The 12,425-nt window shown below is 42.6% G+C and overlaps 1 protein-coding gene across 1 annotated transcript in view; it reads right to left on the reverse strand.

Annotated features, from left to right (window-relative positions):
- The window catches only part of NELL2 (neural EGFL like 2), a gene marked incomplete in the record, with an annotated part of 447,509 nt that overhangs the window by 111,538 nt on the left and 323,546 nt on the right, over positions 1 to 12,425 (reverse strand). Inside the window, 1 exon segment of the mRNA XM_073619952.1 lies at positions 4,810 to 4,905. Within this exon segment, the coding sequence (XP_073476053.1) occupies positions 4,810 to 4,905 (96 nt within the window).

Consider the following 12,425-nt stretch of genomic DNA (forward strand, 5'->3'; position numbering starts at 1 on the left):
AGCACAAGCAGGTCCCTGGCTAGAGCTTACACAAATGAATCTTTGCAGGGTACTTCATTCATATTTCTGACGCTGCAGCAGCCTTGTGTTTTAAAAGCTAGGTTGAAGACCCACCACCTTCATATACTGTATGAGGCTAATCATGTTTCACTTTGCTTGTGCATTTATTGCATTTTCACTTATGTACCACCTACTAATTAGCATAGGCAGCTGTAGTAATTTATTAAATCAGTTCACAAGTATTACCAGTCTTTAAAAACATATTTTACGTTTCATTAAAAAATGACCATGCATACCATGAAATAATGAATGTAAATAAAACACCCTATGCGTCTTTAGCGATCTGATCTAAGTGTAAATTACTATTCCACTTACTTTTGCTATTTGGCATTTTTATGTATTACCACCAATGATATGAGAAATAGTGGGTGAATTATACATATACTACACATTAAATAAGGATTTGCACAATGGGTGACTTGTGTATTTGTTTTCTTTAGTCCACACATTTTTATATTTTTCTGTGACAGTTTTTTTTTTTTTATTTATTTATTTTAAAGTATATGCCCTAAAATACTTTTATCTTTAAGTGAAAATGGTACTTCTTTCCCTCACAATGCAGTGCCCTGTGCTAGCAGAGCTGCGTAACAGCCACACCACAGCTTTGGTAAATTACATAAAGCCTTGGGTTTTACTCTGGTGCCTACTGAACTTTGCGGTCATATTCAGACATCCATCATCAACTGTTGTAACAGGGATTTAGAGGTGAGGTTATGAAAATTGAGGCTATTGGTATAATATCTGACTATATATCTATGTCTGAGTTCAGTTTGGATTTAAGAATTTAAAGCAAAGTAATTTCTAGCAATAATTATATTTATTATTGTTCTTTAATTATATTTCTAATGTGGGGCTAATGGGTATAATCAGACAGAGTTAATCCTCAGGGAGTTATCTGTTTTATACAATTACTAGCGCTGGATACAAAGCTTTGGTAGAGGAGTATGTATTTAAGTGGTTTTAATATCACTTGTGTAGCCTGCCTTAATTAAGTAAATTAAGATTTTTTAATTTTTTATGGTGCGTACAAACATTAGTGTACAATATGCTAAAAAAAGAGCCAATTTCAAAGGTGCCTGATTGACTGTGTATGAATGTCTGTATGCATAAAGTATATGCAAGCACAAAGACTTATTTTGATATCCTTTAAATATGTTCTAAATCACCGTTATGGCATAGTCTTCTACGCATATTAAAAACAACTGTATAGCAAGTTAAACGGGGTAGAAAATTTAATATATGATTATTTTGCATACAGCAATTCCTCCAACATAAATATTTAGATGTTGTTTATGACATCTGTCATGTCCATTGAAAATTACGGTTTGCAATCAAATTCATAGTCATGCCAGAAGGCATAAATTAACCCTGCCTCATAACAAATGAAAGGAATAGGGTCTAGTGAAATATTGATTTCCTTTCTTCCTATATAGATCAAATAGTTGCATATATTTATCCGGTTTTATTTGCATACTCACAGTGATCTTTATGTAGATATTATGTAAATAGTTGCATCGTTGCCATTAAAGTTTAATACTGTATGTGAAATATAGCTGGATGGTGATATGTAATATTCTTTACCAGGCTAAGATGCAAATGAGTTGGAATGGCTCAGTTACAACTGGTCAGCGCAGTAACCAATTCCTACTCAATAGAAGACAACATATTAATTTGCATTTATAAAGTCTATGCGTATTTAACAGCTTTTAAAGTTATGCATGTATGGCACTAAAATAACTTTCTGGCATATACATATCTAGATTAAAGATCTAAAATAAAAATTTGTTTCTTGATGTACATTGTATATATTATTCAGAATATTTTGTATCTCAGTGGTTGACAATCTGCTCTCTCTGAGGCTATTAATTGCTGTTCTACACCATAATTTTATGCTGGTATCAGGAATGTACTGGATACCTGCTTTAGCCTTACCTAATAAACAAAGTAAGGAGCAAAAGACTCAGAACAAAGTGTGGTAAACCAATGTTTTCCTGAATGAACCATTTTACTGCTACAAATCACCACTGAGTACCCATATTCATTAAATTTTTGCTGTGATAAGCAAACTCTGCAACTGCCTTCTCTGTTGACCCATTTAGATAAATATTATTCAAGATTTATATAGTGCCAACAACACAATATAAAGGGAGACCAAATGAATACAATACAGCTCAATGCAAAAGGAATAGGGGGCCCTGCTCATAGCCCTTATAATCTAAAGTGAGGGGGAGGTGATACAAAAAGGTAATAGCTACAGGGATGATCTGATAAAGGTGACTGAAGTACATTTTGTAGGTGGAGGTAGGGTAGGCTTCCCTAAATAAATTTGTTTTCAAGGATCGCCCAAAGGCAATCAGGGTAGGAGCTAATCAGACACAGTAGGGTAGGGATTTCCAGGGGAGGCGTGAGGTTCTGGAGAAGTCTTGGAGGCAAGCATGGGAGGAGGTAACGAGGGAGTTAGAGAGCAAGATGTTTTGGGAAGACTGGAGAGTATGGTTTGGGTGATATTTGGAGACAAGATTAATGATGTAACTGGGGGCAGTGTTGTGGATGGCTTTGCATGTTGGGCTAGTGGGAGCCACTGAAGGGATTGTCAAAGAAGGACAGCAGCCACAGATCAGTTAATACGGTGTTTAAATCTAGCAGCAGCATTCATAATAGACTGAAGGGGGGAATAAACTGTGTAAAGGTAGGCCAGTGGGGAGGGCATTGCAGTAGTCAAGGCAGGGGATAACCAGGGAGTGAAAAAGTTGTATGGTATCGTTAGTTAGGAAGTGTCAAATTCTGGAAATATTGCCTCAGAGGTTAAGTCGGCAAGATTTAGCCAATTATTGGATGTGGGGCCCAGAGGAGTGGTCAGAGTACAGGATAACACCTAGCATCCTGGTGTGTGTTGGGGTACCTATGATTGTGCTTTTGATCTCAGTGGTAAAGTTCAGAGGGGGGATCAGGGAGGAGAAAATATTACAAGCTCAGTTTTGGATAGAATGAGTTTGAGGAAATGGTAACTATTGTGGGTAACTATCCACATTTTTTATGAAGCTTACTACAGCTGCCAGTGTTTGAATATCTCCCACATACAACACTTCCAAAAAAAAAAACAAAAAAAAAAAAAACAGATTGCAGATTGGTATGCCCAGCAAATTGATGTATAAATAGCTATTCCGCCATGCCAAAGAGCACATAAGACATTTTAAAAATACAGTCAACCACAACAGTAATCTATAGATTTTGCAACAAATGTTTTATGCACAGCCTTTCAGAACTGGAACTAAAAAATTAAAAAATGACGATCACACGAAAAACACATTCCTGTGAACAGCCGAGCTACAGACATACAACAGTCTGTGTTGCCCGCAATGCTTCTAGGTCAGCCTTTTTCAACCGGGGTGCCTTAGCAAAATGTCTAAAAATGTATCGAAAATTGTAAACGAGACAGTAGGTAGATGAAGTCTGCCTTTTAGTTAAACAAAGCCACAGGTTTTCTTTATGCACCATTAGGACTTTCTAGATCAGGGTTTCTAGACCTTTTCAACACAGAGGAACCCTTGAAATAACTTTCTGGTTTCAGGGAACCCCTACTAAAAATGACTATAGCTATAACTTATGATACCTTAGTGCAGGGGTAGGCAACCTCGGACCTCCAGCTGTTTTGAAACTACAAGTCCCATGAGACATTGCAAGACCCTGACAATAACAGACATGACTCCTAGAGGTAGAGGCATGATGGGATTTGTAGTTTCACAACAGTTGGGAGGGCTGAGATTGCCTACCCCTGCCTTAGTGTGAAAGTCAGTGGGGAGAATGCTCCGTATTCCTTACTGATAGCTAAAAAGATCAATGGTGTCAGTGGGAACTTATCTGAGAGTCAGAAATTGCTCATTGCTCAAGGAACCCCTAGCAACCTCTGGAGGAACCCAAGGGTTCCATGGAACCCTGGTTGAGAAACCCTGTTCTAGATACTGGCACCCTAACAACCAATGACGTCATCAGTTGATAGGGAGGTCTGTTGCCTCCAAAGCATTCTTGTTTGACCCTCCTCTGCCCCTCTCCCTTAGCACTGGAGTCACATTAGCTGACTGGTGGAGAGAAATTGAGGGAGAAGAGAAATATTGGAATACTAGTCAGTACCAGTGTGCAAAAGTGTATTTGCTTTGGAAGAATAAATCGCCTCTAATGTTGGGTGTCCTACATGTGGATGTTGCTACATTATGTAGAACTATTAAAATAGTTTTTTACATTTTAGAATGGGGTGACTTGAGACTGTCCGTAATTGTAAAGGGTGTCTTGACTGAAAAAAGGTTGAGAAAAACTGTTGTAGGTCCTAATAAAGAGTTTGTTTTTGACAACCCTTTCTATCCTTCTGTTTTATTATGTTTCTAATATTTTTTTAAATAGTATCTGTTCTTTTAGGAAAGCCTTAAGCTTTGATTTTGTAATCACAGTTTCCCTAAATTGAACAGCGTGGATGGATGAATCTCCCACTGTGGCTACTGTATTCTGACATGCAGTTCCTGTTGTTGCCCTAGAACAGGGTTATTGTATTCCTCTAACTCATTGGTTGTTGACGATTTCCCAGCATATCTTTGTTCTTTTTTTGGGCAGATACCCAATACCAGCTGCAACAAGGATGAAGCTTACCTTTGCTGCACCTTTTCAGTGCTTCTGGAGTTATCCTTTAATAATATCAATATAAAGTGTTCTTGAAATCTGACTCATTTTGTTTAAAATTAGGGAGACATTACTCACCTGTATCACAGCTAGGTCCAGTGAAACCTTGTGGGCAAGCACACATATTAGGAGAAATGCAAGAGCCTCCATTCCTGCAGCCATCCTTGCAAAAAGCTAAATTGAAAAAAAAAAAAAAAAAAAAAACACAAATTACAGCATGTGAGTTTTCATGTAGCTGGATAAAAATTACTTTATTTTAAGCCAAATCAGAGAACCGCAATAAACATAGCTACTATTCCTATGGAAATTCTTAAACAGATGGTAGTGAACAGTTCGAAGGGTGGGTGTACTGGCAGTGTTCATTTAGAAGATAGAATAGCTCACAGGCCCACACACAGGGACCAGAACACCAGTCTGACATGCTTACTTTGTGAAATAATTTTCCCCAGAGCTTAGTAAATATGATGAAGTTTCACATTGCAAAGATTTCCCCGTAACATACAAGGAACATTTTAAAAAACAGCATTTTTGCTCACACGTGATTGAATGATGGAGGCCAGTAGTGCTCCTCCTCATTTACTGATCTCTAGTGCAAATTCCCTTGCTATTTACAAAATAGCTTATTTGTCTTTCAGTAAATGAACACAATTTAGTGTTCACTTATGCCGCGTACAGACGATCGGAATTTCCGACAACCAAACCGTGGATTTATTTCCGATGGGTGTTGGCTGAAGCATTTCTTGCATGCACACGGTTGCACAAATGTTGTCAGAAATTCCGAACGTCAAGAACGCCGTGACGTACAATACGTACGACGGGACTAGAAAAAGGAAGTTCAATAGTCAGTGCGGCTCTTCTGCTCGAACCAGCTCCAGGGCTGATCCTAGGCGGGTGCGTGGGGTGCAGTTCACCCAGGCGCCACAGAGGTGGGGGCGCTCAAGCGGCAGAATGCTCCCCTCCCTCCCTCCTTCTCCTCCTCTCCTTGTTGGGGTCCACAGGCTCCACCGCGGCTGTTTTTCTAAAAGGAGAAATTTGCGCTAGGTGTAAAGTGAAAAATATAAATCAATGAAAAATGATATTGTGCTCAAGTGTGCAAAAATATTGCTAATAATAAACCTATGAGGAAGTATCCTGCAGCTATGCGCTATAACCCTGATAGGGGGCACCACTAAGAATATATACAAAGAGCGCAGCACTGGATTTGAATATACAGTGAAAAATATTCAAGCAGTAAAATTATTTTGTTCAAATAAAAATGTGCATATTAATCTTCAAAAAATGTCCACTTCCGGTTCCGGCGCCACATGGAGAGGAGGTAGCGAGCTTCAGCTCCCGCAGCGCCCCTCACGAAACTGCCTCTCAAGCCGGCTATTGCTCCGAGGAGACCCCCCAGCACAGTGCTGACACACAGCGGGCCCCCATGGATCGCTTTGTGGAGCGATCGTACGCCCGGGCGGTCACATCCGCGATCCCCACCGGAGGAGACACAGCGGCGGACACAGCCAAGATGGCGACCGCCCCAGGCATGACGGAGCAGGCACACACGCAGGCACACACGCTGCCACAGCCACAACCACCGCTCCCCTCAGCTCCAGACATACAAGGTACGGACCCCACCTCCCCTGCTGGGATTGCACAGGCTGTAGTCACGCTGCTGGGCCCCACTCTCACAGCTACAGTGGATGCAGCAGTCCATAGGGGTTTAGAGCAGTTACATATTGACCTACAAGCACAGGCACAGAGAATCAATCAGGTAGAGGATAGAATCTCCTCCCTGGAAGATGAACTCACAGCCTCATCTGCAGCAGTAGCACGCCTCACAGCTGCTAATAGGGACATATGGGACAAACTCGATGATTTGGAAAATCGCTCGAGAAGAAACAATTTACGCATCATTGGTCTGCCTGAATCGGTTTCCACACCACAGTTAACCAATATCTGCGCAAAAATTATTCCAGAACAACTGGGCCTTCGCATTCCCTGCACTATTGAACGCGCGCACCGCATAGGTCAATTCTCAGAATCACGTGCCAAACCCCGCCACGTTATTGTAAAATACCTCAACTACGCAGACAAGAATGCCATAATGCAAAAGTTTCGTCGCTCACGGTCTTTAATGGTTGATGGCGCAAAACTCCTACTTTTTGCAGATTATTCCATAGAGGTAATGAAGCAGCGTAAAGCGTTTTCACCGATCTGCTCCAACCTTCACCATAACCAAATCCGGTTCTCTTTAGCCTATCCGGCTGTCCTCCGCATCCAAACACCTGAAGGAGAACACCTCACGTTCCATACCCCTGAGGAGGCGGAACACTTTCTCGCCACCAGAGGCACAGAAATGGAGCATAGCAACTTTGAAGAGAATTCACCATCATCATCACCATCGACAGCGAAGATACCACCTAAACAGCAACGCAGCCCCACAAAACCCCCATACAAGCGCAGCCGCTTTACTAACCAAGATGATCGCTCTGCAAATCGATGAAGGACTCCAGGAACTTTATCTAACCATCTACATTTCCTCGGACGGGTAATTTTACCCCTCATTGTCCCTGACCTGCCTTCTGCTTTTTTAACTTACTTTAATGTTAGCCTGTTTTAGTTGCAATGTTTTACACGGCCGCTATTATCTGTTAGCTAATGGTCTTGTTACTATGCCTCCAAGCCTGGCTTACCACTACCCACCGCCCACTTACTCTGTCTACCCAAAAGGTTATTATAATAACCCAGGTGATCTCCATGGCTATAGACCCCTAGCGGGGCAAACCATTTGATCAAGTCACCCCCTTATTTCTCCACCTCATTATTTTAATTGAGCCCTTTATTTGACACAGATACAACCAGCACTTCCCCTAACCCCATACCCTGATCCTACCCCTCCCTTCCCCCCCTCTCTCCCCCCTTTTCCCTCATCTCTTCCTCCCTTATCCCACTCCTCCTAGCCAATTTCATGCTCATATGTGAGGAGCTGGCGGGTCGCTGAAAGGCATTATGGGTAGTTGTATCCCATGTGGAAAAAAGTGAAGTACACTGTTTGTAGTTTGTTACGTTATAACCGTAATCCTGCTTTGTTACAGCTCAATACTTATTGCTCAATACATTTGCAATTCATGTTTGCCCTATTAGTACCTTTTCTACTATGTGACTTACGGTTTTTGGGTGATTCCCGTATGGTCGGCACTGTACATGTCGGGAGGCTCCCTGATCATCCTCCCTTATATAGCAACTATCATATCCAACCATGTCCTCTTCTGCCGACGGGAGTCACCTAAAATTTATATCATGGAATGTTAAGGGGCTCCGATCCCCAAATAAGCGAATGTCCATTCTCAGACACCTACGGCGTCTTCGGGCAGATGTGGCCCTATTACAGGAGACACATCTCTCCGCAGACGATTTAACACGCCTTCAAAAACTGTGGGTAGGTGCTGTATACGGGTCCCCTGCAGTGGGCCGCAAGGCCGGTGTAGCTATTTTAATTCATAAAAACCTACAACACTCTGTCAGAGAAATGAGGGCTGACACCTTAGGCCGCAAACTGACCTTACATATGACCATAGGTGACAAAGCCGTAGCTATCACTAATATCTATGCTCCCAACTCTCCAGACACTTCATTCTTTCAGGACATGGTTCAATGGATTCTCACGGCCCCCGAGGTATTACATTTAGTGGGCGGGGACTTCAACTCTGCCATGTCCACACTAGCAGACCGCACTCATCTCCCTAAGCAAACGACAAGACCAGGTCCCTCCCATACACCGGACGCGACTCCCTTAGCACACTCTATTGAATCTATGCATTTTGTAGACATCTGGCGCCTGACACATCCGACTGACAGAGAATATACTTTCTTCTCGCCCCCACATAATACCTTCTCTCGTATAGACTACTTCTTTGTCTCCCCGGCCCTAGTATCTGTAATAAACACCCCAGACATTTACGATGCCAGAATCTCAGACCACAGTCCCATCGCAGTCCATATGACACAACTCACACCCTCAACTCCTTCCCCTATCTGGCGTTTCCCTTCATATCTGGCGGATAATGAAGACTTCCGACAAGTCTTGCACCAAACATGGGAAGAATATATCACCACGAATGGAGCACATATCTCTGACCCAAACCTCTTCTGGGAAGCAGGCAAAGCTTTCCTACGGGGCAAAATTATCTCGTACACTGTACAATTTAAAAAACACACTCGACAACAATATATGCAAGCAAGCGACTCCCTACGCCTAGCTCATGACAAGCTAACATTAGACCGCACCTTAGCTAATATACAGGAATGGAAACGGGCCAAGTGTGCCTTTGATCTCTGGGCAGAACAACACGAAGCTGCTAAAACCTCGTACTCCACCCTCCACTTTCACAAATTTGGCAACAAGGCAGGCAGAATGCTAGCCAGACTATGTTCAGGACCAAGACGTCCTACACATATCCCAACTCTGAGAAATGCTTCCGGCTCGTTAGTTACCTCACCTACCGAAGTCAGCAAACTACTTGCAGATTATTATACTGATCTGTACCGTGCAGACCCAACGGATCAACCTGCCGTTGAAGCCCTGCTTGACAAGCTACGCCTGCCCAGGCTTCAAACGTCACACTTGGAGGCACTTAATGCGCCTATCACCTTAGAAGACATACAACACACGATCAAATCTATGGCCTCTGCTAAGGCTCCGGGTCCCGACGGGTACACTGCGGAATTCTTCAAATTAACGACTGACTTCATCCCCAACACACTGAAGCATGTATATGCAGCCATGTGGGACGGAGGTCCTTACCTCCCCACAGGGACACAAGCTCATATTAAACTAATCTCCAAGAAAGGAAAGGATCCACTACTCCCAGGCTCTTATCGTCCAATCTCATTAATAAATGTAGACGTTAAAATCCTGTCTAAAATTATAGCATCACGTCTAGCTCTCTTACTTCCGTCCCTCTTACACCCAGCCCAATCAGGTTTCGTCTCAGGACGATCAGCCACATTAAATATACGTAAGGTCTTAATGGCGCTAGAATACGCTAAAACACACCCCGATCAAGATGTAGCAATCATGTCCCTAGACGCCGAAAAAGCCTTTGACAATATTGGTTTTTCATGGCTTTTTACGGTAATGGAAAAATTCGGCTTTTCAGGTCAAATCACAAGATTCCTCGCACAAATGTACGCCTCACCAACGGCACGCCTTGTCACCCCGAATTTCATTTCGGACACCATCCCCTTAGCGAAAGGAACAAGACAGGGATGCCCCCTATCCCCCTTGTTATTCAACATTGCGATTGAACCCTTATCCAGAATCCTCAATTCAACCGAAGGGGTTAGTGGCATCACCTTGGGAAACCAAACACTCCGCTCTGCACTATTTGCGGACGATATTTTACTGTTCTCTACTGACCCCGTATCAGACTTTGATAGACTTAAACAAATATTTACGACCTTCCGACTCTGCTCAGGCTTTCGTATAAACTTTGATAAAAGTGAAATCCTAACACTACACCCTCGACTATCCACTAAATGGATACATTTATCCCCGCTGACTATTGCACCCCATCATATAACATACTTAGGAATACATATAGGCCGAGACCCATCTTCCTTATATGTACTTAATTATCCTCCCCTGGTGGCCAGAATTGTGCGGGAATTGGAGGCTTGGGGTGCCCTTCCCCTCTCGCTTTTTGGGAGAGCTCATCTTTTCAAAATGGTATCATTCGCACGCCTACTGTATCCTATGCAAACCATACCTCTACTACTGAGGCATTCAGACGTGCAGAAACTTCAGAGAGCTGTGACAGCTTTCCTATGGTCTAGCAAAAAACCACGCATCGCGCTCCAAAAACTATGTCTCCCGAAGAGCGAGGGTGGGGCGGGGCTCCCCAATATTCGTTTTTATAATTTAGCATGCTTACTCAGACAGGGACTAGACTGGTTAACAGGAGGGTCCAAATACTCCAACTTTGCCCTAGAGGACTCTATGGCTTCTCCATACGACCTTGCAGGCATCCTACACTCCAATCCTAACAACCTGCCGCACCACCTCAAAACCAGCGTTTTGTTCAGAGACACTGTCATCGCCTGGAGAGAGGTCAGAAAACTGCTTGGTCTGCCTTCTAGTATCTCGAAACATCTCAAAATACAAGGCAACCCAATGTTCCTACCTTCCACTTTACATAAAGCTTATACCCAATGGCAATCCAAAGGACTCATGAAGATAACCTCGTTATACCAAAACAACACAAGCAAGCTCAAACCATACCAAAATCTGATGCGGGAATTCTCCCTACCGCCAGCACACAGCTTCTTCCATTACCAACTCACAAATTATCTGAAAACCTGCTATGGTCCCAAGACTGATCCTTTTAAACCTTCCTTTGTCGACAATCTATTGCAAAGCAAAGATTACTCTATCTCCAACATCTATTCTCACCTCATCCAGCACCAGTCACGGAAAAACCGCCTCACGCCTTTTCAAAAATGGTCTCAAATACTAGGAGATGAGGACCTACCCAACAAAATCCTTGAGGGATATAGGCTCACCCGGAAACTTACGATCTCTGAAATATGGCGTGAAACTCAATTCAAGATTATCCACAGAGCATACTTCCCATTCCGTTTTAACAAAGAGGACCCGTCTCAAGCTCTATGTCCATGGTGCCTACTGCAGCGTCCTACGCTGCTCCATAGGCTTTGGGAGTGCCCTGCTATTAACAGCTACTGGAACGATGTGATAGCCTACATTAATAAAATCTGCAATATCAAACTACATAGAGACTGCCTACTATGCCTATTCAGCATCACCCCTCCAGCATCCTCCTCGTCCACATTGGACTTTTCAAACATACCGCACTGGGCCCATATCTGCCTTCTTGTAGCCCGCAGGACTATTATGTCCCACTGGATATCGACATCGCCGCCCAGTCTACCTGCGGTTATAAAAGCCTTGACTTCATTATTCTATCTAGAAAGATTGGACCTCATCAAGTCAAATCTTCGCTTTACCCCACGATTTTTCAAACGCTGGAGAAGATTCCTGGAAGCCACATTTCCCCAACAGACCATCCAAGACATAATGCACCCATTTAGATATACAGAATGGTACCTGACGAGAGACATCACCAACTCACTTGGCAAACTTAAAATTCCTCCGACCTCTGATCCTTCTTCATTTAAACCACCGTAGGCGGCATACAATCACCTGAAGCTCCTTGACATCCATCAACTTCAGCTATTACACTTCGGGACTATATTTACCCAAATAACATGTTTCACCTAGACCATATTGTAGGTTATCTAGCTAGATAGACTCATAAGTCGCCTCCATTCCCTAAAGGTACGAAAATGTAGGATCAACCCTTTTTGGCAATTTATTGCCCAATGTTAGTCACAAGCTGGCAAATGTGAATTGCTTACCCCCCTCCCCCCCCTCTCTCCCCTCCCCTTCCCCAACGACCCCTATAAATCTGTTTTTGTTATGTTTAGATAGAACATGCATTCTATATACAGAATAATTGTTTATATTCATGCCTTACAATTGTTCTGTACAATGTCTTCTATGAATATATTTTGAAAAAATCAATAAATATTTTTCAAAAAAAAAAAAAAATGTCCATAAAATACAAAATTATAAGTGATTAAACGTCCGTGAGGTACATGAAACACCAATCTGGATATCTGACTTCCACCGCTGT

The sequence above is a fragment of the Aquarana catesbeiana genome, linkage group LG03 (assembly GCF_042186555.1).
Source record: "Aquarana catesbeiana isolate 2022-GZ linkage group LG03, ASM4218655v1, whole genome shotgun sequence".
NCBI lineage: Eukaryota > Metazoa > Chordata > Amphibia > Anura > Ranidae > Aquarana > Aquarana catesbeiana.